This window comes from Protopterus annectens, chromosome 2.part1 (assembly GCF_019279795.1).
Source record: "Protopterus annectens isolate FY-2018-M chromosome 2.part1, PAN1.0, whole genome shotgun sequence".
Taxonomy (NCBI): Eukaryota; Metazoa; Chordata; order Ceratodontiformes; family Protopteridae; genus Protopterus; species Protopterus annectens.
Window position 1 is genome coordinate 1,704,723,152 of NC_056729.1, and position 14,612 is coordinate 1,704,737,763.

At 38.7% G+C, this 14,612-nt stretch overlaps 1 protein-coding gene across 2 annotated transcripts in view; it reads right to left on the reverse strand.

The window, feature by feature from the left end:
• Window positions 1-14,612, reverse strand: part of DFFA (DNA fragmentation factor subunit alpha) — a 561,231-nt gene that overhangs the window by 427,708 nt on the left and 118,911 nt on the right. Inside the window, exon 1 of one of the 2 annotated variants that reach the window (XM_044063153.1) lies at window positions 1,380-1,664. The exons of the other annotated variant lie outside the window; for it this stretch is intronic. Coding sequence (XP_043919088.1) covers window positions 1,380-1,473 — 94 coding nt within the window. The 5' untranslated portion in view covers window positions 1,474-1,664. Of the gene's footprint in view, window positions 1-1,379; window positions 1,665-14,612 lie in introns of those variants that run through there. 2 annotated transcript variants of the gene reach the window in all.

Consider the following 14,612-nt stretch of genomic DNA (forward strand, 5'->3'; position numbering starts at 1 on the left):
TTATAATTTGACTCATTACATCTCAGGACATTTGCCATTTTCAGTTGTTTTTTTAAAAAATCGCAGAATATTTGCCATTTTCAGTTTTTTCCCCCGCTGGACATAAGTGGCAAAATAGGGACGGTCTTGCACAAAAAGGGACAAGCATTAACCCTAGACCTTGAAAAGTTACGCTTGGCTTCTACAGATCAGATGAGCGATCATGCAGGACTTCTTATTCATCATGGCACATATCCATCTATATACCTAGGGTTGCCACCTTTTCAAATGCCCAAAGTGGGACATGTTTTGTACAAACATCAGATTTTGCAAGGCAAAACATACCCACAGTCAGTACAAAGGACAGAACTTCACTGTTTTGCTTACATAAATGCTTATTCTTGTAGCATTTTTAGTTGCTTATTCTGTTTCTTATAACATGTAGGTGTTTCAGAAACAGAATAACTGTTTTATGCAACTATTACATTAAATATAGGAAATATGTTTTTCCTAATATCTCAGGACATTTGGCATTTTTTCAGTTTTTATGCAGGACACAACTGGCGAAAGAGGGACTGTCCCTCGCAAAGTGGGACAGGTGGTAGCCCTATATATACCTAAAGTTATTATTACTGTTGTTATTATTATTATTATTACTACTATTATTATGCAGTTTGACTAGCCTGTTCTATAGCTGGTAAGTCTGAAAGTTGCTAAACAGTACTTGTGCAAACGCCCGAAAAAGAAATATGCAGCTGTGCAGGAGTCCAAAGTATGCAAACCTACGACGGTAATATTCTTTACTACATACTTACAATTCCTAGAGTGTTTCACATTGCACTTCTCACACACAACTGTGGTCTGCGTCGGAATTACAAAAAAGTCAGGCGGAGGATGCCACATTTGAAGAAAAAAATCATGTATTACAACTGTTCTTTCAACTTTACGCAATGCCCCTAAGCACAATAAAGGTTAGTTAACTCTTACCAATTCATTTTACTGGACAACATTCATCCAATAAACACTGATAGTAAAACACACGGTTACCCAGGTAAAACCTACAGTTCATATGTTCATAGAAGTTCTATGACGGAACACAGGGGCACAACATCGTAGTTACCCATTCAACATTTACATCAAAGTGATGTGAAACCTGTACATGTGAAGCCAAGAAGCAGCACATTAACACCAATGAGAAATTCTTCATGATGCCCTCTCAAACACATTACTAGATACTGCTCGCACTGAGCTGTCACTGGTACACCAAATTCACAAACCATTACAGAAAGTGACACACGGAAACTTAAATTGGCCACGACAGTGGAGCTACCACAAAATAAGATAAACAGCCAAGTCCTGTCACTCCCCACCGCTGACTTTCTTGTCTGCGCACATCTAACCTTTCGTTTTCAGTTCAGTTAGCGAAGACACTGCCACACCGTACGAGGTTTGGCGGGAGCTGTCACACACCGAGCACTGCTTCTTCTTCTCCATCAGGAAACTCTTGGTTCACGATGAACGGATACAGTTAGTGTCAATTTTCGTGGCTACACGTCGAGACCAACGTATACTCCACCTTTCGATTAACAGCGGGTAACCCTGCGTGTTCCGACAAGTGCCAACCAGTCTTGCATCCTATTCGCTCAGGATTGTTTTCTCTGGGAACGCTCTCCGCCCACTTCAGAATATTTATCAAAGTGCCAGTAATTATGAAACACAGCTTTAGAATGGAGGTGGAGACGAAAACAAACTCAGCATGCTGGGAGTTGTAGGCAAAGCGGTTCATTAAGGTACCCTTTTTAGTGGTATACATTGAGAAAGTGTGTAAAGCCTGCTGAAAAATACTACACTCCAAGTGGGAGCTGGGAGGTAAACCTGGTATTCTGAAACGGCGAGTTCAGTGGACACAGTGAAATAAAGATTGATGGGGCAACTAAACACTCAAAAATTCCCTTAGAGCACAACTTGAAAAAATGGGTTATGAGACCACCACTTCTGCTGGCAAACAACAATCCTCAGTATAATTCCTATGTCACTAACAGGAGTCCGGAAACACACTCTAATAACTGTGTGTGCTCTCCTCAAATACTTTATAGATAGGATTTGGGTAAACCCCTATATAATCTCCTGGGAGAATTTAAAAAAAATGGCAATTAAGTACATCTCTGCTCATAAACTTTGTTCTAGCAGTAAAAAGAAAAAAATACTATTTCCAGAAGTATTGGTGCAGTCTATTTGACTTAATTCAATCTAGTTAATTATCATACAATGGTCATTCTCTATCATCACAACTTGTGGAGTCCATTGTGTGCATACTGTCTAGTCTGATTTCCCAATAAATACTGATGAAATGTAAATCATATTGGTTGATGACCCTTTATTCCACACGGAAAGGCATCCAAGTTGTAAATAGTTGTATATATTATAATGTCTTTCTAAGAGCATACCCGCTTACCTTTCTCATGTCAGTCATAAATCTGACATAAATATGTTTCTTGAATCATCACTCACCCTTGTAATTAAAGTAAATTGTACCTTATTTACTTCAGTTGTTATTATAAGGCGGTATCTGTATCAATATCTGTCCCTATGATATGTGTTTTTTATAGAGCAATCCTGCGTGTTTGGGATAGCACTTAATCCATTCTACTTTTATATGTTTTATTGGCAACTACTTGCTATTGCCTCAGTATGGATGATTATGTTTGCTTATTAACACATCTATAGAAGGTTGGGCATCGAGCTGGCACCTCGGCGTTTCGTAAAAAAATCTACTGCCAATCATTAGCGGACCAGAGTTCCGCTGTGGCGAGCCCTTACCAGGAAAAAGCCGAAAGACAAACAACAACACATCTATAATCTGTTTAGATAGCAAGTTTTTTTTCTCTCTCTGTAAACATAGTATTATGACAGTTTTGTTATATGTCTGTTTTGTCTTAAATTCTAAAAAATCAATAAAAATTATATTTGAAAAAAAAAATTTAGTGTCACTACGTTTCTCGTGACACTAAATTACAAAGTTAATACAGCACTGTTTTTCTTTATATCTCCAAATAATCATTCAGAATGATACTTGTTACTAACTTTTACTAAGTACTAACTTTAGCTTTTAGTAAAACATGCCATTCTGTTTGTTAAAAAATATCTCACAATTCTTCTCCCTGATACCCCACGTTACAGAGACTGCAAGTGGCAAGTACATGGATTGATGTACTGGCATATCTCTCAACTGTTCAGATTTTCGCAGAATATCCAGATTTTTGCTTCATATTTTTGGCCTGTTTCTCATAAACTTGGTGGTTTTCTGGAAAATCACTGAGGATTGTAGTATAAACAGGTTATACAACAAGAAAAAGAAGCTAATGTCCAAGAACAAGCAAGAACTGGCTCAGCGGAGGAACAAATCCCTCTCTAGTTTAAACAAACAAATTAGAGATCTTGTCAAGTCCTCCAAAGCTAATTTCGAAGTAAAAAACTGCATCCCTTAGACATACCTCTCAACTGTACAGATTTTCACAGAATGTCCAGATTTTTGCCTCATATTTTTGGTCCATTTCTTATAAAATTGTGGTTTTCTGGCAAATCACTGGCAAACCATACAGGATTGCAGTCTTAATGACAGACATTTAAAATTCAGACTATATACCCTTCAGAAAATCAATGCTAACGCAAAACCTGTTATTCTATCTACTTTCTGTTTGTAAGAGCAATATTTAAAAGTTGTCCTTATTTTTGAGCCCCCCCCCCATTATTTATGACTTTGTCCAGATTTCTTGCTCTAAGAGGTTGAGAACTATGCCTTCCTAGCTAAGGATAACCACAAGGCATTCTTTAACTACATCCAAAATCTAAAAGGGAATATCCAGCTATGCGTTGAACTGGTTGTGGATGGCACCACCCATGCACAACCAGACATAATAGCCAGCCTGTTAGATGACAGATTTGGAGCAAACCTCACCCCTAGCTGACAGATTTGTAGCAAACTTGGGATAGATATGGCTAGGCTTATAAGGGCTCTAGGGCTGTTAATCTAGTAACCTTCTACGAACCTATGAACTAAATAATGACTTGCATTTGAGTTTCAGACTTTGTATCAACTTTATAAGTTTGTTAGAGAAATATTTAAAATCTGTTATTTTTGGGCCTTTATCCCTCCAATATTTTAGGTTTTGTTCAGATATTTTTGCTAAGAGTTTGAGAGCTATGTGTACTGAAAATGTGTAACCATGTGCAATCAGGTACAATGACAATCCCTGTGATATCTTATCGGTGCAGAGAGAGACAGAGAGAGAGAGAGAGCTGCAGTGGAGGCTGCAATGTGCAGTGCCATTATGTTCATAGGATCATAGCAGGTTACTAGGCTAATGGCCCTAGGGCCATTACAAGTCTAGACAAGTGCAACCCCTGTTCCCAAGAATATCAGGGTATTAAGCAGAACTAAGTCAGCAACGACTGCCCCTGTCCAAGAGGGACACAGGTGAAACTCTCAACATGAATTTGCAGTTTCCCATCCAGTCATCCAAATGATGCTTAAATAGGATCAGCAAAGAGCTCTGCTTCACCTGAATTGGAAGTTTGTTTCAGAGGAGACATAATCTCTGTGAGACATATCCGTCTCTCCAGCAAGTCCTGTTGATGTCACATACTAGGCTAGACTGAGTGCATCTTGTACCATTTGATTGTTAAATAGTTAAGATATTTTTATTTTTTAATAATGCCTTTGCAGAAGAACAATGCACTACGGTTGGAATGTGGGTAATTTTTATAACCAGCATGGGGGGGGGGTCTACTTTTGCCATCTGGCACTCAGGCTGTGCTCTTGTGACCAAACAACACCCACTCACTGTGATAAATGATGAATTCCTCACTGTTTGGCAATATTTGATGTGAATAAACTGGGGAAATCTGCAGCTTGTCACTGAATGCTGTAAACCAATAAGTGTCACTATTCTCCTTGGTTAGAATAGCCATTACAAAATAAGGACTTGAGAACCAAACAAAATGAATAAAACCACAGTCTTATCTTCACATACAGAAAAATTTAAGAGTATCTATTTACCAACAGCAGGTTTGTGATGGCAAGAAAATGTGTGCATTAAAGCAGCAGTTGCAGGTCCTACTAGAGAATGCAGAACAATATAAATTAGTCTTGATAATGGAAAACCTGAATATTCATATCATGACAGACAGAATAAGCTATGAGGACTGCTTGGGACCACACAGATGGGCCAACAGCAGTAAAGCAGAGACCATTCTAGACTGCTGTCTGGCAAATAGCTTGATGATGACCAACACAGAGAGAGACAGTCACATAATCACATACAAGAGTAGCCAACATTGCAACTCAAGTAGATTCCCTTCAAGTAAGAGAAGGGCATTGGGGTAGAATCAAAGATTTCAAAATCATCCTAGGTGAAACAGTCGGCTTACAGCATAAACTATTAGTGGCCACAATCATCTGTTAGCAGTGGTCAGAGAAGGCTTTAAGGCCAACAGTGACTAAGCTGAAGGCCTGGAAGTTGAGTGAAGTGAAAGCACAAGATTTCAGTTAAATATTCAGGACTCTAGCACCGCAGGAAAAATAGTAAAGAGGTGGAGTCAAATAAGAATAGTAGTGTCTCAAAACAGCATGTGTGAAGACTACAGAACAGACATACTGCCAAAACAGGTGTGAAATTAAGGTACATAAGGAAAGCAGATGACGGATATTATTACCACCTGTCCCACTTTGTGTGGGACAGTCCCTATTTGGGCAATTGTGTCCTGCAAAAAAATTGTAAAAATGGCAAATGTCCTGAGATTTTAGGGCAAAATTATTTCCTATATTTTATGTAATAGTCGCATAAAGCAGTTATTCTGCATCTGAAACACCTAAATGTTATAAGAAACAGAATAAGCAACTAAAATGCTACAGTAATATGTTTTTATTTAGGCAAGAAAGTGAAGTTCTGTCCTTTGTACTGGTCGTGGGTATGTTTTGACCTGTGACTGTTGAAGAAGGTAGCAAAGCGGCATTTAATCAAGAGAGGTGGCGACATATGACACAACACCCCCAGCCCATGTAGAAAGGTGGGAAAAAGGGGATTGATGATGATGATAAAAGCATCTATTATTATACATAGTTCCACATTAGGCATAGGCCAACTAGGCGGCCGCCTAGGGAGCCGGTCAAGCAGGGGCACTTTTCTAGTATTTATTTGATGTAGTTAGCCAGGATGGGGGCACCAGGTAGTGTGGTGGGGGGCGCTGTGGAGCCCTTTTGCCTAGGGCACCAGTTGACCTAAGGCCGCTGCTGCATTGAGCCTTTGAAGCTTATAGTGCAAGGTAGCAGATTTGAGAGATGGGTAACTGACAATGAATGCTAGACACAAAACATCACATTTTCATGCTCATTGAAGTTATCTTACGTACGTAAATAAGCATCACTGAAACAGGACCCTGTCTTAAACCTGATGTATATGCCAAGCATAACACAAGGAAGGATGCCATATCTAAAACCTCTACACTGATGTCACTATTTAAAGCATTATATATCCTGTCACTAGTGTGCAGCAACTAAATGGGCCTTGTATGACTAAAATCAAACATTAATATAACATATCTGTGTTATGTTTAGAAAATCACATTGTCCTTACTGTATAAGAAACACAAAGATGCATTTACACTTGAGTACACATTAAAGTAAAATTTAATTATTTAAAATAAAACGTAATTAATGTATTTATGTAACTGCATTTGTTAACACTTGGGGTTTGGTATAATGGTTAATGCTTTTATGTTATAGACATAAGGTACAGGGTTTGATTTTCATTTTTCATTGTCTGCTTATTGGCTAAGACTGTAACATTCTGCAGACTGACTGCCTAGTATTTACATATAAAATGAGTTTGAAAAAACAAAGCCAATTTCAAAACACATTGTTACACTTTTCAAATGGTTTTGCAGTTGGAGGCTTCTACACCATCACAGTGTGTGGGAGATCACATCCCTCATATTCCTGGCAATTATGTGAACTAACTCTGAGGTCACTGTAACTCAGAGTAAAAATAATATTCAAGATTCTGCAGACTTGGACTTAGTATATAAACCTCAGGGTGGCATGATTGTTACAGTCTTTACCTCACAGATACAAAGTGCAGGGTTTGATTTTGACCTCAGGTTAATGGCTAGACTTGTAGTAGTCTGTGGATTGATAACATAGCATAGCATTTACCTATGAACACCATCTCTCCACCTTTGTGAGGAAATCATGTGCAACTTATAAAAAAGGTATGGCATCTAGGTCCAAATAATTCATTAGTCCACTGTATTCAGCATTCATCAGACCTACCATTGAGTATATTGCTCCCTTTAGTACGTCCCTAACCAGGAATATCCAACAGATGGAACATCCACAGAGGTTCCTTAATAAATGAATACAGGGTGTAAGTAACATGCCCTGTGCAGACTGCCTCATGGCCCTATCCCTGTATTCTGACTCCTATAGGCTGTTGAGGGGAAATTTATGTCTGACATACAAGGCATTGTTAGACTCCACTCTGATGCATCTGCTGCATATCCACAACACAAACAGCACCAGGATTATCTGTTTTAAAGACGTAAACCTTGCCTGTGATATAAATAGGACATGCTGGAGATACAGGTATGTATCCCAGAGACTACTCCGTCTATAGAACAGGCTCCCCATCCATGTGAAGCAGAGTTCCTACCTAACCCAATTCAAGTGTAACTTGGACATTTGATGGGGAACAGGAAATTCATCCCTGGTTTGGCACCTATGTCTCTAATGGACACAGGCAGCCTGTAAATAGTTTAATCTCCCAAGTCATTGCTTACACTTATCAAAAGTACCAGAACTTGTCAGAAATATGGGATGCACGGCTAGGTTTACAAAGGCCCTTGTGGTCATTAGCCTAGTAAACACCTATGAGCCTATGAACTGGGATGAAGCACTGATCAAAACTGACCAATCTGTTCAAGCTATTTTTTTAAACACATTTATTAAATCATCACTTAATACACAAACAAACATGCATTAATGGAGAAGAAAAGAAAAAAAAACATATTAACATTTTTTCCATTTACATACATTATGCATCACATATCTTTTCTTTCCTTGTAACTATCACCAGTCCAACATTAAATCATTTTCTCAATCCCTGCCTTCCTCTAACCCTCACTCCTCCTCCTGAACATTACTATGTATGATCCCACAATTTCCATTTATGTCTATGTAATTTGCTGCTACCCTTTTCTAAAGAATCCTCTCAGTTTTTTATCTCTTTTATAATATTCAGTACTTCATATACCTTTGGTTTAGACTTTAATCTCCATTTTTTAGTAATTGCTTTTTTAGCAGTCAAAAGGAAGTAAACTTAATAAGGCCTTGCTATGTATACGCAATAAAAATCCAGTGTCCCAGCTCAAACAAACCATTTCATTAGTTACAGCCATTTGCTCACCCACTATTTCTGATAGTATACTCTGTAGGAATTTTTAAAATCTGTCAACTCCTCACATTCTCAAACCATATTTTCCCAGTTGTCTTTTCCTCCTCCATCACACCTCTAATACTTGCTATCCACCTGAGGAAAACTTTATTGAAGTCTGCTTGGGGTATAAAAATATCTGCAAACACTTCCAAGCAAAGATCCTAAACCTTCTGGATTTTGTTGCATACTTGGAAGCCATACATATGTCCTCACATTTTTCTCTCATAAATTGCTTTTCTAGTCTCTCATCACAATCTTTTCTAACCTCCTCTGATTGATTCTTATAGTTATCAGGAAATATTTTATATGCCCTACTAATTATCCCTTTTTAACAGCAGTTTCAGTTCTAGATTCAACTAAAAACTCTACCAGAGCTGGTCTTTCTCTTAAGATGCATCTATCCCTTTCTATTTTCCTATAATCTGATATCAATCACTGGTAGGGAAGGCAGTCTCCAGCCTGCAATCCAAACACCTTCTTAGCCTCATCCCACACTATTACCTATCCTTCTCTAGTTATTTGCTCCCAGTACATTGGTTTCTTTGGCAGTTTTCTTTACAAAATTCCAGCCCAATCTTGCCTATTTTCTGTACCTCTACTTGAAATTATCCCTATTGGTAAAATCTCCTTTCTCCATTCCCATGATGGCTTAGTTCTTAGAAAACTTTATGTTACTTTATCAATGTAAGATTCTGTGTAGTTGTTATTATTCTTATTAAGAATCTGCATCTACAATTCCACTCTCTCTCTATTTCTTGAACTTCTACTCCACTTCATCAACATCATCCCTTTTCATTTTGAGATATAACCTTCTGGTTGTTTTATGCATATGAGCCTTAACTGTGTAGCTCTAAAATATCTATTCAAATTAGGTAATCTTAAACTACCTTGTTCAATTGGAAGGATCAACTTATCCCACTTAACTTTTGCCCTCTTCCTCTCCCAGATACATTCCTCCAGCTCTTTATTAACTATTGCCAACACCATCTCCTCTGGTTGATAAAAGTATGCCTGACCCATATATAAAACAAAAGGGACTAAAAACATTTCCACTGCTTTTATCTTACTATCCATATCCATAAACAAAAGATTCCAGTTTTTCAGTTTTTGAATTATCTTTTATTTAGCCTCTCCCAATTTATCCTTAGATGTCATGACAGAAGCCTTTTTAATCCATACTCCTTAATACTTTATCTTATCATGTCCCCATAAATATGGGTATTGCTGAACCAATTCATGTGTATGTACAAAATTTACGGCTATAGCCTTTGTTTCATATTGATCTTATATTCCTGAAAGACTTGAAACTGTTTCAAAATGTTCCATAACACTGAGATGTCCTTTTCTGGATTTATCAGTTATAACATAATAGTATCCACAAATAAAGCCAACTTTTCTTGATTACCATACCAATTACATCCTTACATTTCTGAGTCCCTTATTTTCTTTGCCAATGGATCTAAACATAGAGAAAATAACAAAGGGGAAATAGGACATCTCTACCTGGTTCCTCTGTTCAAACACAGCTTACCATAGGGGAACCCTCCTACCTTAATTCTTGCATTAGATCCTTCATATTTATTTTCTAATTAACATTATTATTGTATCAGGGAATGCATATGCTTCCAGTACCCTACTCATAAAATCCCAACGTATTCTACTACATGCTTTATCTACATCAAGACCCACTAACAACAGTGGTATTTTCTTACATCTGGATCATATTTTTCTATTAAATGTTGTCAAATGTTTGCCTCCCCTCCAAAAAAAAAAAAAAAAACACATGGATCCATATCTATCAATTTTGGTAATACCTTTCACATTCTTTTAGTTAGTACAGACATAAACACTTTATAACTGTAGTTTAAAATTGAAATGGATCTATATGAAGCTGAGTCTGAAGGGTCTGCCATTGATGCTGATCACAAAATCAGTCTGCTAACAATAACCCTCTAACTATGCTCAATAAGGGTACTTCTGTTTTTACACACTAGGCTTGTAAACGCTCTAGGGCCATTAGGCTAGTAACCACTTATGAACCTATGAAGCTATGAACTATGCTGATCTCCTAACATGCCCTGCTGTCATTCACTATAAGTTGGCCTGCAGTCTTGTAAAAGTCAGACTTGTGCTGTGGCACTTGTGTAAAGTACTGAGTTCTGTAGTCGGTGTGCTTAGGTAGGGGTTCTGTTCTCACTGCAGTCAACTGGGATATGTGTGTGTGTGTGTGTGTGTGTGTGTGTGTGTGTGTGCATGCTTGCATTGTTGCTTGACATTACAGAGAGTCATTTACTCCACCATGTGGGACACTGCTGTTGCCATATTCACTTCACTAGACACTGCTGATGTCATCAGCTATAATCTGATTTCTGTATGTGCTCTATTTCCACTAAGGGAGGGTCAGAGACTGGCTTGGAGGCCAGGCAGAAGTCACCTCATCCTATATGATACAGATTACAGTGACATGGATTTCAGATAATCCACATACATCATGGCATGGTTTGTATGCACTGTGTTTTATTGGTGAGTAACCCATGCGGTCTGTCCAGCTGTTGCATGTGTCTGGTGAGGTACATGCAAAAGAGAGTATTATACTCTATATTAGTGTTCTAATGAGGTTCAAGTACAGTGCTGTAATATAATCCAGCGATCTGTATATGATGGTGTGATTTATGATGTGCACAACATATGCTTTCAATACCAGTGTAGACACTTGGTGGTCGATGGTCAGAGTGCTATGTATGTATGTTCCCAGTGCTTGCATCACTGGGTTTCAGCATAATGGGACTGTTATCAATGCTGTAATTAGCAGTGAATTCCACTTTGCAGAAGGCCAAAATAAAGACACATTTTTGCATGTATTTGTAGACCGTGTGACTTTGTCACTAATCATTTGTCTGTGTTACCCCCTCCTGTAGTATGTTATCATCATAGTTAGACTCAATGATTGCACTCAGTATGCAAGAATCAGCAAATGCAGTAAGCCAAAGGCCATATACTTTAGCCTGAACTGTCGAGAAATAGATTTCAAATAGTAAACAGTCAAGCACAGATCCCTGGAGTACATAAATGGTGGCAGCTCTACTGGTACAAATTGATTCACCAACTTTCACAGTGTGTGTGTCCTGTCAGTGAGCCAGTTGGTTACCCATCTAGTGACATGAGGTTTAATCCCCAGCTGGAAGAGTTTCTTAATGATCCCTGTGTGTAGGATTGCGTTCAAACCCTAGGCAATGGAGGATGGCCAGTATGCACTGTTTTACCTTCATCCCCGCCTATCACACAGAATCAATGGGCTGTGACATCACAGTTTGCTTATCATGTGACTCATCGCATACACCTTCCTGACATGGCTGAATACACACTTCAACACATCCTCCACACATACTATGTTGCTGTAGAAGGATGTTTTCAACATGCATCCTTGTGAGTTGGGGATGGTACCCCATGCATGCGTGCACAGACACATCCTGACTCTTCTCATCTGTGAGGTAGACCAACATGCCATCATGGATCTTTTCTAAATAGACACTAGTGATAACCTGGCTGTATGCAACAGATCTGTGAGTTGTTAATGCTACATCATGTCTGTTACATCTGTTAGATGTCCTCAAAGAGGTCATCGAGGGCATGCACAATGACAACACTATCATCCTTTTGGACTTGACAAGCCAAGGCACTTGACACAAATCCACACTTAGGTATTAACTCAACACAGTCAGATGTGACCATATACACCTATATCACCAAATGGGTAGATACATGGCATCTAAATATGTTGACATGTAATATACTGACGTGTGAAATGACCTATATCTCAGGTCCAGTGATCAGGTCCATACATCAGGGATGTCTGCTAAGCCCTTTCCTATCCATTATTTAAGTGATGGACATCACAGATGACCTACCCATCCTGTGTCCAAACAGCAGCATGAAGGACTACAGATTGTGGGCAATCATTGAATCCAACGATGATATTAGTATAATACTTAGTATCAACACACACTAAAGATTGCTGCCATAGCCATGACAACACCTGCAATGACAAGAAAACATGGGGGGGGGATTTGTTACATCAGGAAAACAAACACACAACCCAAGTATAATTTAGACATCACACCCTATAATGAGGAGGTAGATGGTAAATGAAATGTCCACCAGCATGTGGTCACAGTGCTGACTACTCCCTTTTATGTAACAGAACTACTGAGTATGTGAAGGTACATACCAAAGGGGGCATTGTACTCAATGATAGGTTTGATGAATGCAGAATACAGTGGAACAATGACTTCCTTGGACTTAGATGTCATGCCTTTGTTTATAAGTTGCACAACATAGAATGATTTCCTCACTACTGTAGACATGTGATTGTCAAAGGCTAGATTACTATCTGTGTGTTCCTAAGCCCCTGACTACTGGGTCAACTCTAAGGGGTGTGTCAATATGATAGTTACCAGGGGTGGATGGCTTCCCAAAGGATACTATTATGCATTTCTTGGCATTTAGTTTTAGTCCATCATTCTGACACCAATTGTTTGTCTGTGTCAGCCCCTCCTGCAGAACATTTCTGTCAGTGTGGGATTCAATGACAGCACTAATTTGCAATCATCTGTAAATTTAGTCAGTCAGAGACCACTGACATTGACCTTGACTTCAGAGAAGTAAATGCCAAAAAGGAGCAGTCCAAGGACTGATCCCTGAGGGACTCCACTTGTGACTGGGCTCTTTGTAGAGGTGGACTCCCCAATTCTAACTTCCTGGGTCCTGTCTGTGTGCCAGTTGGCTATCCGCCAGCTGACAAATGAGTTTATACCTAACCTCTTGAGTCTGTCAACAATGTTCAAGTGGGGTATTGTGTCAAATGCCGTAGCCAAGTCAAGGTAGGCAGTTTGAACCATTTTACCCTCATCCATTGCTTTGGTGGCCTTCTCAAAGAAGTCCACCAGGTTGAGTAGGCATGATCTGCCCTTGACGAAATCAGACTGGGTTGGGTCAGATTTCTGGAGGTTTACTCTATCACCTTTGATCATTTCCATGATAATTCTTTCCATGACTTTACATATAAGACTAGTGAGACTTATGGGTCTGTAGTTTCCAGGGACTGTAGATGGCCCACCTTTGTGCAGAGGGATGACTGTTGTTGTTCTCCATTCATGAGGCACAAAGCGTGTTTGGAGGCTCTAGTTAAATATAGTGTCATGCCTGAACAACCAAATCCTTGCGTTTTGCTTTATGTTGCCTCACTCCCTAGCAAAAGCAACAAACATTTTTTTACTGCTGTGGAACCAGGATGTTCTTTATGCATTCTCTCCAACATCTCCGATAGCAAAATGATTTTAAAGGAACATGTGTAAAAAAAAAATCACATTTATTTCTAATTGTACCCTTTTGGCCAAAGCAACCATGACTAATTGTGGTTGCTCAACTATTAGCAGCAGAACTTGTGACTATTTTGCAGCAACAAACTAGTCTCCTAGCAAGAAGGGAAAGTGCTTCAGCCCAGTGCCAGACATGGCTCTCACTCTTCCATCTCCAAAATGAGGAACACTAGCCTTCATAATGTGGAACAAATGGACAAACTGTAGAACACATACTAGCAATTTACTAACAACTTCAACTAGGAAGGTCATAGAATGTTTAAATATGCTGGTTTTACTTACCTGAAAGATCTCTTAATAGATTAATATGATTATTTTCTATTTACCATGTATATCAGTTAAAAAATTCCTAACACTGAATTTGTAACAGAGCCTTTCCATGTGGAACTTTGAGGAACATGAATTTTTTTAAGACCCCAAATGAGGTACATTTCTCGTAATGAGTTACACTTGACATGTATGATGCCAGAACCCTCAGTCTAACAACTTGCAGGATATTATGTTAATTCCCAAGTTATTTGCTCTCCATTGAGCGCTTGTCCATTTGAAAGGAAATCTTAAAAGCAAGTCTATCACCCAACATTATGTTGAAACACACACATAAAAAAGGAAGATTCTCAAAGACTGACATTAATCTGGCAGTTGGCAGAGAGGGTTACGGCTATGAGCTGTTAATGAGCTACTTCCTGCAGTACAGAGTTTGATTCTCTCAGCCTTTATTTATTTATTTTATTTATTTACAGTTTGTTTACCAGGATAGTCC